This window comes from Miniopterus schreibersii (assembly GCF_964146895.1).
Source record: "Miniopterus schreibersii genome assembly, chromosome: 2".
NCBI lineage: Eukaryota > Metazoa > Chordata > Mammalia > Chiroptera > Miniopteridae > Miniopterus > Miniopterus schreibersii.
This window is the reverse complement of record NC_138102.1, coordinates 26,180,845-26,194,596: the sequence shown is the minus strand read 5'-3', so window position 1 is coordinate 26,194,596 and position 13,752 is coordinate 26,180,845. Positions and strand designations below refer to the sequence as shown.

The following is a 13,752-nucleotide window of genomic DNA, read 5'->3' as shown; positions in this document are numbered from 1 at the left end:
CAGATGTGAAAGTGGCAAACATGAGATGCCCTGACAGTCAAACCTATGTGTCACCTGGAATGGAAAGATTTGGTGACAGTTTTCATGGTAGAGGTCACACCAACATCACCCGGAAGATTAAATCTTGGTCATTCTTTGTGATTGCCACTAGTGCTATTCACCTATTTTGGATTAAGAATGATAATAAAATGTTAACATATGCAATTTTTGACACTTGTGTAATGATCAAGTTAATCTGGCCTTTCAAAAGTAATTCCGTGTCACTGCCCCACAAGCTCCTCCTGGGCGTGGGAGGCAACGTTTCATCATCACATTCCAGGAAACATGGACTGGCAGAGCATGGCGGAGTAAGACGACTTCAGTGACATTTCTTACCAAAGACCTTGCTCCCCACAGCATTCCTGCAGGGTTACAGGTATCCATTCTGGATTGACTTCTCTGACTCTATACTTCTTTCTCTCTGCACATGCTACAACTTTATGGCCGCCCTTTATTCTACCATAATAATGCTTAGTGGATGAAATAGCAGTTTAGGTACATTTAATCCTTTCACCATTTACTGAGCATCTATTCTGTGTGCAAGAGACTGTGTGCTATGCCCTGGGGAGTAAAAAGGAATCAATAATTGAAGTTGTCCTCAACAAGTTCACACTGAAGCAGGGAGACAGACATTTCGATTAGTGGGTCTCAAAATTTGTGTCTGGGAGCTTTTGAAAACACTGATGCTTGGATCCCACTCTAGACCAATTGAATACAAAATTTCTAGGCTGCTGGGAGGGGTTCAGGGGAATTGCTATTGACAAAAAAAATCTCCCTGGATGATTTATTTTTTTCCTTCTAGGGTGATTTTAATCAACAACAGGGTTTAGAAATACTGTTTTGGATAAATAACTAAGTGACACTATGGTGCCATTAAGTGTGCTAAGGGAGGGAGTAACTAATTATAAAAGAGAGGGAACTGAGGAAGATGTACGGAAAAAGGACATTCAAGTGCGGCTACAAAAGATGAGTAGGTTTGTGAGACAAACAAGGAGTGGGGTAGAAGATTCCAGGTGAGAGGGTAGCCTGTGGGGAGGTACAGGAAATAGAGTTTCTGCCATTGAAAAATTCTAGAACCTTAACCATGGGAAGATGTCACTGATATAATTCTGAACCTGTGGTAGCAGTGACCCAAGAAGGGTGTACAGAATGTTCCAGCAGCTTGGAGGATCATGACTGCTCACCTGAGGAGGCCAAGCCCCCCCAAAGTACAGTACTTGCTCTTTCTACCTGAAAATGAAACATGTTAATAACTCACACTTTAAGGTTTTATGTTTTCAATAATTAGTTTTAGCTGATTACCGAAAACTTCAGGTTTGTCATTTGCGGGCCCAGTAACAATAATTGTTCTGAATTGTCTTTGCAATAAGAACCCACTTTTTGGCCCTCCCTTATTTCCAAAATGTCTTTTTCACTTTTAAGTTAATGAATCCAAGATTGCTGGTTTCCATGCTAGTTCCCTCTGAGGTGAAGGGGAGGAGCGGAGAGCAGGTGTCGGAGTCTGCACAGGTGTGGGTGTGGCCTGAGCATCCAGCTGCAGACCCACAGTGTCATTTGTTTTGGGGTTTGCATCCTACCCATTGCCTCCTCCTGATTTATCACATCACTCCACAGTGGTGGAGCAGCCATACTCTTACTGGGTCAGGGCTAGGTCCCGATGACCCAAAGCTGATTAAGATCATTCCATTCCCCTTAGACATTTACTAGTCAGGGATCTGCACTCAACCCAGGCCTAAGGCAATCATCTCACGACATTCCAACAGCCTAGTAACTGATTGGCCAGGAATAAGCACAGGCCTTAGCTGTTCCAACAGGAGTGAAAATTCTTTCCCTTCGGATGTGAATGAAGAAACTTGTAAACCCTGGAGTTTTCAGCAGCCACTGCACTTTGAACTTACTGTGATATTGCCAATATATTCCATCACTGCACCAACACATCCCATTATTGTTTAAGTCTGTCTGTGCTAGATTATTCACAAAGGTGACCACTAACAAATTCTTCATCCCTTTATGTACAAGGTCCTCCAACAAGAAGTGAAGTCTATTCTGTCCCCTCCCCTTGAATCTGGGCTGGCATTGGAACTTACTTTCCCCAACAGAATGTGACAGAAGTGATATTCTGGGACTTCCGAGCTAAAGCTTTTAGGGGTGGTATCATGTCTGCTTTGACCCTCTTGGGATCCAGCTGTCATGGAAAGCAGCTCAGGCTAGACTACTAAACAATGAGAAACCACATGGAGAGAGAGAGGCCAGTCTGCTCCCAGCTTCCCATCCCCCCAGCTCAGACACTGACATGTGACTGAAGCCATCTGAACCTTCCAGGCTCAGCTGAGCCCCCAAAAGAATGCAGATGCCTAAACAACGCAGCCAACGCCAGGTGGAGTAGAAGAACCATTCCACCACACCAGAGTCCTGAGAAATAAGAACTCAGTTAAGCTCTCCAGTTTGTGGTGGTTTGTTATATAGAAATAACTAATTCACAGGGTGAGTTGGATTTTCTATTGCTTAGTCTTAACTGTTTTGTTTCCATAGGTTTAAAGTTAAAATGCTGTCAGCCACTAGTAAAAAAAAATCCAACTCAATAATGAGGATATTTATTATCTTTCATGATATGAAATCCCATGTTAGGGCCGTAACAGGATTGGTTAATGCCTCAATGGTATCATTAAGGACCCATGTTCTTCCCATCTTTCCACACTGCCATTCCCAGTGAGGAAATTCCTCAGGTTACCTCCTACCATGGATGTAAGCAGGCTGCAAAGGGCCAGATGTCATATCCAGACAGACAACATCCAGCAGGAAACAAGGAGTATTCTTCTTTGTATGCCTTTCTAGAAGTGAGGGAACTTTTCCCAATAGCAGGATTCATTCGTTTACACTTGTTTTTAAACCAATTACAGGAATAAAAATGGAGTTACCAGGATTAGTTTACATGAACCCATTTACCCTAGCCGTGGATACCTAGACAAAGGTGGGTTTCTACCAGCAAGGACAAAGAGGGCATGGCTGCTCACTGGCGGCCACGGTGTCTACTACAATATGATATTAAGCCTGGACAGTGTGGCTCAGTGGCTGGGCATCAATCCATGCACCAAGAGGTGGCCAGTTCAATTCCCAGTCAGCGCACATTCCCAGGTTTCAGGCTTGATCCTTGGTGGGGGTGCGCAGAGGTAGCTGATTGACATTTCTCTCTCATCGATGTTTCTTCTCTCTCTCCCCCTCTCCCTCTCCCTTCCTCTCTCTAAAATCAGTAAAAACATTTAAAAGGCATGAAATTAATATTTACCATTGAATGAGACAGACACTTGTGAAAGACAAGCAGCCTTTAGTGATCTCTGCTTGTGTCCTTCCACCCCCTCATCCAGATGTCACAGTTGCAAGGTGGAAGGCTCATCAAAATCCAGTTCTAGCAGTCAGGGTTGTGGCAGGAGGCAGAAGGCATTCTTGGGAGGAGATTTGGAAGAGAATGTGATGAAGGCACCATTTGCTGCAGTGCAGTCACGGCTTGGCAACCCATCAAAGGGTGCTGTTACCCAGGGACCAGCAACAATGGAGGCAGACACCACTGCCAGGCCTTAAGAGGCATGGGGGAGAGAGCTGTACCTGGAGCCTCACATGAATTGAGGTCACGGAAAAGAATGCCCAATAAGAACTGTCCCTGCACAAGCACACAGATCTGCCAGGCCCAGAGAGGAGGGAAAAAAACGCCCCAGCCTCTCTCCTTGGTCTCCAGTCTGCAGCTGGCACCCCTTCTGGTGAAGAACCACTAAAGATGGCCATAGGCCTTTTGGGTACAGAGCTGGACAGAGAAGGCAGAGAGCAGACTTGGATAATAAGTGGAGAATCAATGAATTAGTTGACCAAACACAGGAGCATTTTACTGAAGAAAAGTGTGGTAGGCGGTTAGACATGAGCAGAGCATAGAAGTCACCAGGTATAGAATCACCAGGATGGAAAGGTACCTAGCAACTGACAATTATAGGGTGGGACCTCACCCCCAGGGTGGCCTTTCCTCCCCTAGCATATTGCTGGTCTGGCCACAGGTTTGGACCCCCTGACCTTTCTCCCTAGAGATAATATCTAGGCCTCAGCTGTATTGCAGCTCCAGGCCCAGGAAAGGAACAAAACAGCCACACCGGACCTCAGGACCAGCTGCAGTGGATAATGACAGCCTGCCCAGGTGCCAACCAATCAATCAGGGAAGACCCCATCCTGAAAGGACACACCAGGAAAACTGATGAATAGTCTATTGAGACCTTTTCCTGGGACCTCTCCCCAAATCTCCACCTTTAAAACCTTAGGGCTCAGGATCTGGAGAGCTCTCCCTCCAGGGAGCCCCCCACCCCCAGCCTTTCCCTCTCCCTTTCCCTTCTCCCCTCACCCCTCAGGCTCCTTACCATCAGCTTCCTCACTCCCAAGCTCCAAGGACCCTTCCTTTGTCTCTAGAACTTGTTTCCTCAGTCTGTTTCCTCTACAAATTACGTTTTCCACCTCTGTGATTTACCAAATAAATGTTCTCTTATAGTTTAAGGTCTTGGCTCTAAATTCTTTCCTAGTCAAAACCCAAGTATGGAGGTTGCAGAACCCAAGCCCAGTCTGACCCCAAGGGTCTAATACCCAGTGCCGCTCCCAATGCCTTACAACAAAAGTAGTTCAGAATGCAAGTAGTTCAGTCACTATTACCATTCACTAGTACAATTCAAGTCATCTGTGTCTAATTAAAAAGGCGTCCAATACTGCTCCTCTTCCACAGCCAGTCAGGGGAACGTTCACACTCAATTGCATTCCTGCCGAGGTCAGGCGCCCTGCTCCTTACAGGCTGCTGAAGGTGTTGTTAGGCCTCTCTGGTTTCACAAGTGATGATGACTTGTGCGAGGAGAAGGGAAGCTGTAAACAAAGTACAGCAATTAATTCAAGGCTGACTGTATAGCGTAAGAGATAGTTTGTTTCACTGTTGGGAAAACAGAAACATTTCCTAGGCTTGAAATCGCGGTGTCCGTGCGATGGTTCAGAGCTAACAGTAACAGGTGTGTTTCCCCCGGACTTGGAGGCCAGGCAAGCCTGGAGCTCCCCCCCCCCCCAAGCCCCAATTCGGGCTTGGCCTCCTGGCGGCGGGCCCAAGCGGAGCCTGGGGTGGAGGCAGGAGCTGGACCAGCCGGGCGGCAGAGGGCTGCCCGCTGCGGCCCGCGGCCGGCGTCACAGGCTCTAAGGCTGACTTCAGCCCCTCGCCCGCGTCGGGTCACAAGTGCCTGCGACTGCTACGGCTCTGGAGATCGAGGGGCCGGAAGCCGGCACTAGGGATCCGGTCGTGTTTTAGAAAAAAGCACGGATCCCACGTGGGACACCCTGTGCTTACCTTAGCCCAGCGCAGAAAAGCAGCGCCACCCTGGGTAGCCAGCCACCTGAGCCACACCTCGGCCCTGCCTCACCTGCAAAGTAGGGGAGGCCACACGTGGGGGATCGAGGCTGGACTCCCACGGGGGACCGACCCCTACGCGGGTTAGCGGGTCTCCAGCCCAACGAGCCCCCGAGTCCCCACCCAACCCCCCTTTGCCCCCCGGCACCCTCCTGGTACTCCCCCCTCCCCCGCGACCTCACTCCCACCGTCCGGCCTTCAGTGGAAAGATTGAAGTTTCGGGTCGGAGCGCGACAAGGGCCCGGTACGCGGGTCTGGGGGGTTTCCGCAGGGCACACAGTCCCGGTGCCCGGGTCCCCCGCGCAGGGCGCTCAGTCCCAGCCAGCGAGGGCCCCGCGCAAGGAGCAGAGTCCCCGCCGCCCCGGCCCCAGGGCAGGGCTCACAGAGTCCGCCCCGGAGGCGGAAGCAACAGGGAGTCGTCCCCGCCGGCCCGCCGCCGCCCCGCGCCCCAGGGTCCTCTACTCTCCCGGGCTCCCGGGGCCGCGACCCGCGCCCGGAGGCAGGGAGGGCGGGCCGAGCGCGCGCGTGCTTCGGCGAGCCAGGGTGCGGGTGCGGGGGCCGGGCGGGGGCCGCGGGCGCGGGCGCATGCTCACACGCGCTCGTGACGTGAGCGCCCGGGCCGGCGGCCGGAGGCAGGGCTGAGAGGGGCGGCGGGCGGGGGACCCGGGAGGAGAGGGGAGGCGAGCAGAGGCGAGCTCAGGAGAGGAGCAGAGCGGCGGAGCAGAGCAGCGGCAGGATCCGCCCGGGCCGCCCGGCTCCAGCCCGCAGCCCCAGCGCCAGCAGCCGGGGCGCGAAGCCAGCGCCGCCGAGCAGCCACCGCCGCGCCGGCCGCCGCGGGCCGGGCGGGGCATGAACGCCGAGGGGCCGCGGCCGCCCCCCGCACCGCCCGGTGCGTCCAGGCCGTGACCCGGGCGGGGGCGCGCGGCCACTCTCGGGCCGGGGCCCATGGGCGCGCTGAGCCGGGCGCCGGGGCGCTGAGCGCGGGCGGGCGCGGCCGGAGGAGCCATGGACTGCAGCCTCGTGCGGACGCTCGTGCAGAGATACGTGAGTGCTGCCCGCGGAGGACCGGCGGCCGGGCGGGAACGGGACCTGGGGACCACGCTCCGCCGCTCCAGCCCCCGGCTCCGCTGCGGCCGCCAGCCCGGGGTCCCTGAGGGCTTGGGCGGCCTCAGGATGCTGGCCGCCTCCCGGGGGACGGGCAGGGCGCTGGGAGGGTCCACGGAGTTTGCACCCACGGGCTTCCGACGGGTCCAGCGCGCCCACGCTCGCCCCCCCTCCCCGCCGCGGGTCCACAGCCGCGCGCCTCCCCGGAGCCCCGCGGGGATGGGGCGCTCCCCGCGGGGACCCCCCCAGGCTGCGCTCGGGCCCTGCGCCGGGCGGGATGTTCGCGCTCGGCCTCCGCCTGCCCTGCGGGAGGCTGGGAGGCGGGGAGTGTTACGCTCCTGCGGGAAAGGTGCTGATTTCGCTCGTCCGTCACGCCGCTGGGGGGTTCAGAAGTGAAGTTTGGGATCTTTTTCCCCCTGGAAGGAACCAATCAGATCAGAGGCCCCCGGCGTTTCTGAAGTTCCTCTGCGTGGTGAGATCGCGGGGAAAGAAAGGCTGGGAGGGGAAAAGTTAGTTTTGTTTTACATCAGACCGAGGGGAAACCGTGTGCGGGGTGACCACTGGCACCGGGTGTCAAAAGGGGGTGTGTGCGCAGAAGAGAAAGAGAAGTGTCCGGAGGGTGTTGCTGCCCGGCCGCCGCCTGGGACAAAGGCCCGTTGTCCCCCGCGGCCGCCGGCCGGGCCGCGGTGAGTCACAGGTTGGAGGGGACGCGCGCGGGGCTCCGAGGCTGGAGCGGGGCGTTAGGGTGGAACTTCGTTTTTCCCCCGGCCTTGGAATTCCCGTAGGCAGCCTTTCCTACTTATGAGCTTGCTTTGAGAAGGGGACCTTGGCAGGAGATGAAAGCGTTCCTTTCCATCCGAGGGGAGCGTCCACCGATGCTTTTCTCCCAAATCTTTTCTCTGTCCAGGAGACTGGAGTCTGGGGAGCCTGTGTGCGCCTTTCCTGCTTCTTGCCTGAGGGTCAGTCTGAGTTACCGAGGGGTGGTGAGAGACTTAGCAGGTCAAAGGCGCATGCTGTTCCCCAAAATATATGTTGTAAGGCGAGTGGTAAACATCAGGTGGCATCTTTGTTTGTTGTTTGTGTTTTTTTTTACAGTATTGTTTCAGAAAAAACAATAATAGTGATGGTAGGTAACCAGCTTTTTAAGAGAAATGCTTTACTGGGCAGGGACATCCTTCCCTCAGCTGTATCGATTGCCCAGGAGGTGTGGGTCTCTAGGCAAGTTCTTTTCAAACTGCCTCGGTTTCTCACAGGGAGAATGGAAAAAGGGAGAGTGGAACTAGCCTTAGTGTAAAATGCGCTCAGCTGTTTTACGAGTTCATCTCAGTTCTCTAACAGCTCTAGCGTGTTGCAGTAAAAGGGTTGAACTACGAGAAATAAAGTGCAGTTTTTCGTCCATGATAGGCGAAGGGTGGACGGGCCGTCTCTGCCCTTCCTGGGACCTGGCTGGGGTGCCCTGCCCGGTGGGGCTGACCTTCCCACCGCTCCCCACTCCATCCCGGAACCGGGCAGACCTAGGGCCAGTTTTTGTGCTTTCACTCCCTTACTTCCTCCAGGCCTTCAGCTGTTTTATGTTATATCAGTCTATATAAATGCCAGTGTAATTTACATTTAAAAGTTCCCTTTTGCTATGTTATTAGATTTATGAAAAAATTTTTTCTCTCAAATCCAAGTGGTAAATATTTCTTAATGGACTTCCCCAGCGTATGCGGTATTGGTAATGTCCCTGGACTGCAAGTTATGGAAAATTATTATGATGTCTGTTTTCCTCCACTTTTTTTTTTTTTTGCAGTCTGATCATTTTGCTACTTCATAGTCACATACAAAATCATTCATTTCTATGCTGTTAAACTCACGTCTATGATATTAAACTAATTTGGCCTTTTCGTGAAACAGTCATGATCTGTTGTATTATAATTTGGTTACCTTTCAATATGTAGGATCACATAATATTTTCTTTTTCTGGGGGTGGGGGGCAGGTCTGGCATTAAATATTTACATTTCCTGCAGTGGTGGCTTAAACCATGTTCCCTTCTAGTGATCACATAGTCAGAATTTCTGGGTATGAAATTCTAAAGAAAACTTCTCAGCTTTTTCTGATGCATCAGGGTTGCCAAATGATAAAGAAGTCCTTAGAAAACATTGCTGTAGGTATTTTATTCTGGGTTAACTCCAGAGAGATAGAATAGGCAAATGAATAAATGAGGGAATTCTGTTCCAGGATAGGCTATATGTCTTGCAAAGCATGTCTTACTGGTTGTTTGAATGTCTGGATGGATATGAGCCATTTAGAGATATTTTGTATTTATAGATGGCACAGTACTTATGTACCATGAAGTAGTTTGATCTGTTTTTAAAGAAATTTTTAACCAAGTGGATAGAGAACTAATGTTATCTCCTTTTTGGAAATGTAAAGTGGGAAACTTAGATTCGGGTATATAGTTTAAATTCTGACAGAAACCAGTGTAGCTTCATGGGTTACCTGTAGATTCTGCAGACACAGTTACAGTGTAACCTTGGGCGGGGTGCTTCTTTTTCTCTGCCTCAGTTTTCTTATCTGAGAATAATAGTAGTACCCATTTTATAGGGTTATTTTGAGGGTTAAATGAGTTAATGCAGGTCAGGAGCTAAGAATGGTGTCTGGCTCCATGCAAGTGCTCTGTGAATTTATCACTGTTTGCTGTTAACGTAGTGTTTTCTCTGGGCAGGCTGGCAAGGAGAGAGCAAGCAGTTCTCTTGGTTGGTAAATAGGGGCCCGGGATTGTGGTGGAGAACAAACTGGGTGCCTTGTTGTTGAACAGTGTGTAGGGCTCAGATGAAATTTGGCAAACTTTAAAACAAGCTGTGGTAATATACTACAGGCCAAACAAAAAATCTTCTGGTCATGTTTGGCCATAAAATTTATTTATGAGTGAGCATTCTAGGCCAGGACAACCTCATTGGCAGGACACTTCCTCTCCTTTTTTGTCTGTGTTCACCTTTAGGAGATTTGACTAAAGTTCTGCAGGTCAAGAGATTACTTTTGTTATGTTTCTGTAATTTGTTTTCAGTACTTCAGCCTGGATATTGCTTACTAGTGTTGTTTTCCCCCTTGTCAAAGTTTCTACTTGTTTCCATCTTGTAATTTTTGCTTTCTAGGATGTTTCTTACATTTTAAGATAGCAAACTTATGAAAACTCTGGTGGTTTCCCTTGCTGACAGTAGATACTTATTTTTTAAACAGTTGTTACATTAGGATCTTCTTTATAAGAGAAAAAAAGAAATATCATTGGTCCCTGGAGAACTTCAAGCATGGCTTCTTTAGAGTGTTTTAAACCTTCTAAAAAGTTCAACCGTTTTTATACATGCAGGTGTCTGCTTTTGTTTATTTTTTTCACAAATGGTTTGTGACATGAGTGTCAGTGTTGACCTGTGAGGTTTCCTGTTCTAAAAGGCAGACTTCTTTGTTTGACTCAGTTATACCATTTTGTTTTAAAAACTTAAAAAGCTGCGTAATTTTGGAGTTATCTTTCCTAATCCAGCTTCATATTAGGAAACAAGGGGCCTTCCTGTTGTTTAGCTCCTGGAGTCTACACCACAGGACCACTATGTTGAGCCACTTTTACCACCAAGGCCTTTAGATGTTTGGAATAGGTGTCTCTTAGGTATTTCCAAGACTAATAGTTGGTCTGGCTCTCGCAGTATAAAGCAAGGCTGCAATACTGCCTTGTAAAGTGTTTACACACGAGTTTACCAAGCCCAGTACTGCCTCTTTTCAAGACTTGTGTTTTAACTGGACATTTTAAAGCAACATACAGCATAATTTAACCTTCATGTTGTAGCTATTAAGTTAAATTCTTTCCATTGTTCTTTCATACCCTTTTAAATGTCTGCTTATTAGGAACAACGGATCTTGAGATGCTTTTATTTCATGCCAGAGGGTAAATTTTCTTAAAAATATGTTTTTATTCATTTCACAAAGAGGAAGGGAAAGGGAGAGAGAGATAGAAACATCAGTAATAAGAGAAAATCATCGATTGGCTGCTTCTTGCACCCCCCTACTGGGGAACTAGCCCACAACCTGGGCAGGTGCCCCTGATGGGGAATCAAATCGTGACCTCCAGGTTCATGGGCCGATACTCAACCAGTGAGCCACACTGGCCAGGCAGAGGGTAAATTTAATAATGCAGGAGAAAAGGAATTTGTATTATTGGGTTTTGCTACAGTCAGTTAAATTTCTAGGAATGAGAACACTGTCCTCAGCTTATAGTTAGTTAAAACTGCATTGAATCCTCTGATGGATATACCTAGCTGCTTAATTACACAGGGAGTCCTCTGTTTATAGATGTGTTGGGACCATCTGTTCCAATATAAACAGGGTGAGTAAGAGATGGTTAGATCTCCAAGTCCCAGACTTAAAAATGCTTTTTTAAAAAAAATACATTTTTATTGATTTCAGAGAGAGGAAGGGAGAGGGAGAGAGAGATAGAAACATCAATGATGAGAGAGAGTCATTGATCGGTTGCCTCCTGCATGCCCCCTGCATGCCCCCTGCATGCCCCCTGCTGGGGATTGAGCCCATAACCCAGGCATGTCCCCTTACCAGGAATTAAATCGCCATCTCCAGGATCCTAGGTCGATGCTCAAACACTGAGCCATGCGCAGCCGGGCTTAAAAATGCTTTTTTAAACCAATTAAATGTAGGCAAAAATGCTGTTTATTTGCAATGAAAATCAATGAAAAGCAATTTTTACAGCACTAGAAATTCAATGAGATTGAGCAGGGATTGTTTTTGCTTTCACTTGGATGCTGGTATCTGAGGAAAACAAAATAGATTGTGGAAGTCAAAGTTCAGCACCAGAGCTTACCAAACTCTGGTTCAGACCTTGCCTGGGCCTCTGGTTGTGAAACCAACTTGGGCAGGCTGGCTGGTGTCTTCATGCTTGGTTTCATCTTAAAATGGAGGTGCTTAATGGGCCTCCCTGAGGGGTAGCTTGGAGGACTGAGTGGGGAGTGCAGTGTTTGCGTAGGTAGGTGCTCAGTCAAAGGACGTCTTGTTTGTAATGTGGATTTAATGCTGCTTAGCAACCCTGCGATTCTCACCTGCTTTCTCAGACCTCTTACACCCCTTCTTCATGTGGAGAGTGGGGACCTTCCCTTGTACTTTGTGGAGAGAAGAGCGGTCATCAGACAAGATGCCCCCTCTTCCACCCACCTGACCAGCTTCCCTTTTTATGCTCTTGCCTCCCTCCTGGTGTGGGGCAAGGACCTCATTCTGATAAAGTCCTGTCCCATAGTTCCGCTAGTGTCCTGTCCCATAGTTCCGCTCTGGGTCCCCCCACAGCTCCCTTTTTCCTGAGTCGTCAATGTCTCCTTCTTTAGGGTGATGTCATTTAGTCCCTGTGACATGTAATTGTGCCTTCAGTCATCCTTTTTTTAAAAACAAGCTTTTTTGCCTCCATGTTCCCCTCGTGATGTCACCCCTGCCTCTGTGTGTCCTTCACAGCTAAATTTCTTTTTTTTTTTTTAGGTGGTTAAAATGTTTACTCCCTTTATGTGGTTCTTTTTAAAAATTTTAAAAATTAAATGTATTGGAGTGACATTGGTTAATGAAATTATATGGGTTTCAAGTGTGCAATTCTATATAATAAATCATATATATATTCCATCATGTGTTTACCACCCAAAGTCAGATTTCCTCCCTTCACTATATATTTGACCCAGCCAGCTAAATTTCTTTAATGTGGCTGACACATCTTGTGCTCACTCCAGGTGAGCACTCCATCACCCTCTGCATCACCTCCCAGACGGCTCCCTCCAGCGGTCACCTTTCTGCCCTCATGCTAAACTTCAGAAACACTAAGTGTACTTAAAAACTCCCAGCATACATTTAGTGAGTGCCTATTGGAAATCTGTGAGTCAGAAAGGAAGAAGACACCCACATCCTTGTCTCTGTGGCACTTGCCTTTGGATTGGGGCATGGCACGCAGGAAACACCACATGAATAAATGTTAGAGTGTGCTGGAAAGCGATAGGTGCTGGAAACACTAGCGTGGGGCGGGGACCGTGAGTTGGGATTTGCAGGCCTTCCTGAGCAGCAGCGTGAAGGGGTGAGCAGTTTGCCACATGGGGTTTGGGGGGTGCATCCCAGGCAGAGAGAAAGGCCCTGTCACCAGCAGCACTGCTGCCTTTCCTGATTGCCGAAGTCCCTTGTCATGTCACCCCTGTCCCTTCTCCATCTCCTAGGGGGAGACCCCAAATGCCTTCTTTATGTTCCTGGACCCCACATTGCTTTCTGTATCTCGGCGTCTCCCCACTGTGCCAGGAGCACTCCTGGTGCAGGGTGCGGTCGGCACTCGGCCAGCATCTGCTGAATGAGTGATTACGCTTCTTCCTGTTAATGAGAACATTGAAGAAGATGCCCTTGGGCGCTTCTGAAGAAAACTTTATGGTCATTGACAGTTTTCAAAAAATCATGTTTTCTGTCACTTCAAACTTTTGGATTCTCTTTCCTTGGTATATTTCACAGTTATAAACTTGTGGAAATGAACTGGGAAGACGTCCGGCTCAACCCTCTAACTTAATAAACAGTAAATTAGAGGAAATTAAGTTCCCAGGGTCACAGCTCATGGTCCCTGCACCTCCAGTGGGCCAACCTGACTTGGTTAGTAGGTTCCGTGTGCAGTATGTCCCCATGTTCTGACACAGTGCTCTCTCTCTGGGTTGTGGGCTGATTCTCTCATAACGGGGGACCCTAGGATTTGTTTCCTCTTTTCTTTTTCTTCTTTTTTTTTAAATCCTCACCTGAGGATATTTTTTCTGTTGCTTTTTAGAGAGAGGAAGGGGGGCAGGAAGGGAAGCAGAGAGAGAGAGAGAGAGAGGGGGGTGCAGGGGGAGGGGGGAAGAAACATCACCGATGTGAGAGAGACACATCGATTGGTTGCCTTCCGCATGTGCCCCGACCAGGGCCAGGGATCGAGACTGCATCTGAGGTACGTGCCCTTGGCCAGACTCGAACACGGTACCCTTCAGTCCACAGGCTGATGCGCTAACCACTGAGCAAAACCAGCCAGGGCTGTTTCCTCTTTTCTTGCACTCATTCCTTGGACAGTGGGGGCCTGGGAAGGAGAGACCAGCAGCAGTGCCCCTCTTCTGGAGTCCGGTCACGAACAAGCACTCTTAACTGGTCCCTAATGGGACCCAAGCTCCCTTGA

The 13,752-nt window shown here is 49.4% G+C and overlaps 1 protein-coding gene and 1 long non-coding RNA gene across 6 annotated transcripts in view; one reads left to right on the top strand and one right to left on the bottom strand.

Annotated features, from left to right (window-relative positions):
- Positions 1–2,618: 2,618 nt before the first annotated feature.
- On the bottom strand, positions 2,619–6,006 carry LOC308553378. Of its 2 annotated transcripts, none has more exons than XR_013998236.1 (3): positions 5,644–6,006; positions 5,396–5,468; positions 2,619–4,926 (listed from the first exon to the last, which is right to left on the bottom strand). It is a non-coding gene; the product is annotated as an uncharacterized lncRNA (long non-coding RNA). The 2 variants fall into 2 exon arrangements; XR_013998237.1 differs by having other exon boundaries at positions 5,633–5,944.
- Positions 6,007–6,379: 373 nt separating this feature from the next.
- The window catches only part of ATP11A (ATPase phospholipid transporting 11A), a 136,838-nt gene continuing 129,465 nt past the window's right edge, over positions 6,380–13,752 (top strand). For all 4 annotated transcript variants that reach the window (XM_081127309.1, XM_081127311.1, XM_081127312.1 and 1 more), the window contains exon 1: positions 6,380–6,499. In XM_081127309.1, coding sequence (XP_080983435.1) covers positions 6,461–6,499 — 39 coding nt within the window. In that variant the 5' untranslated portion in view covers positions 6,380–6,460. The remainder of the gene's footprint in view (positions 6,500–13,752) is intronic.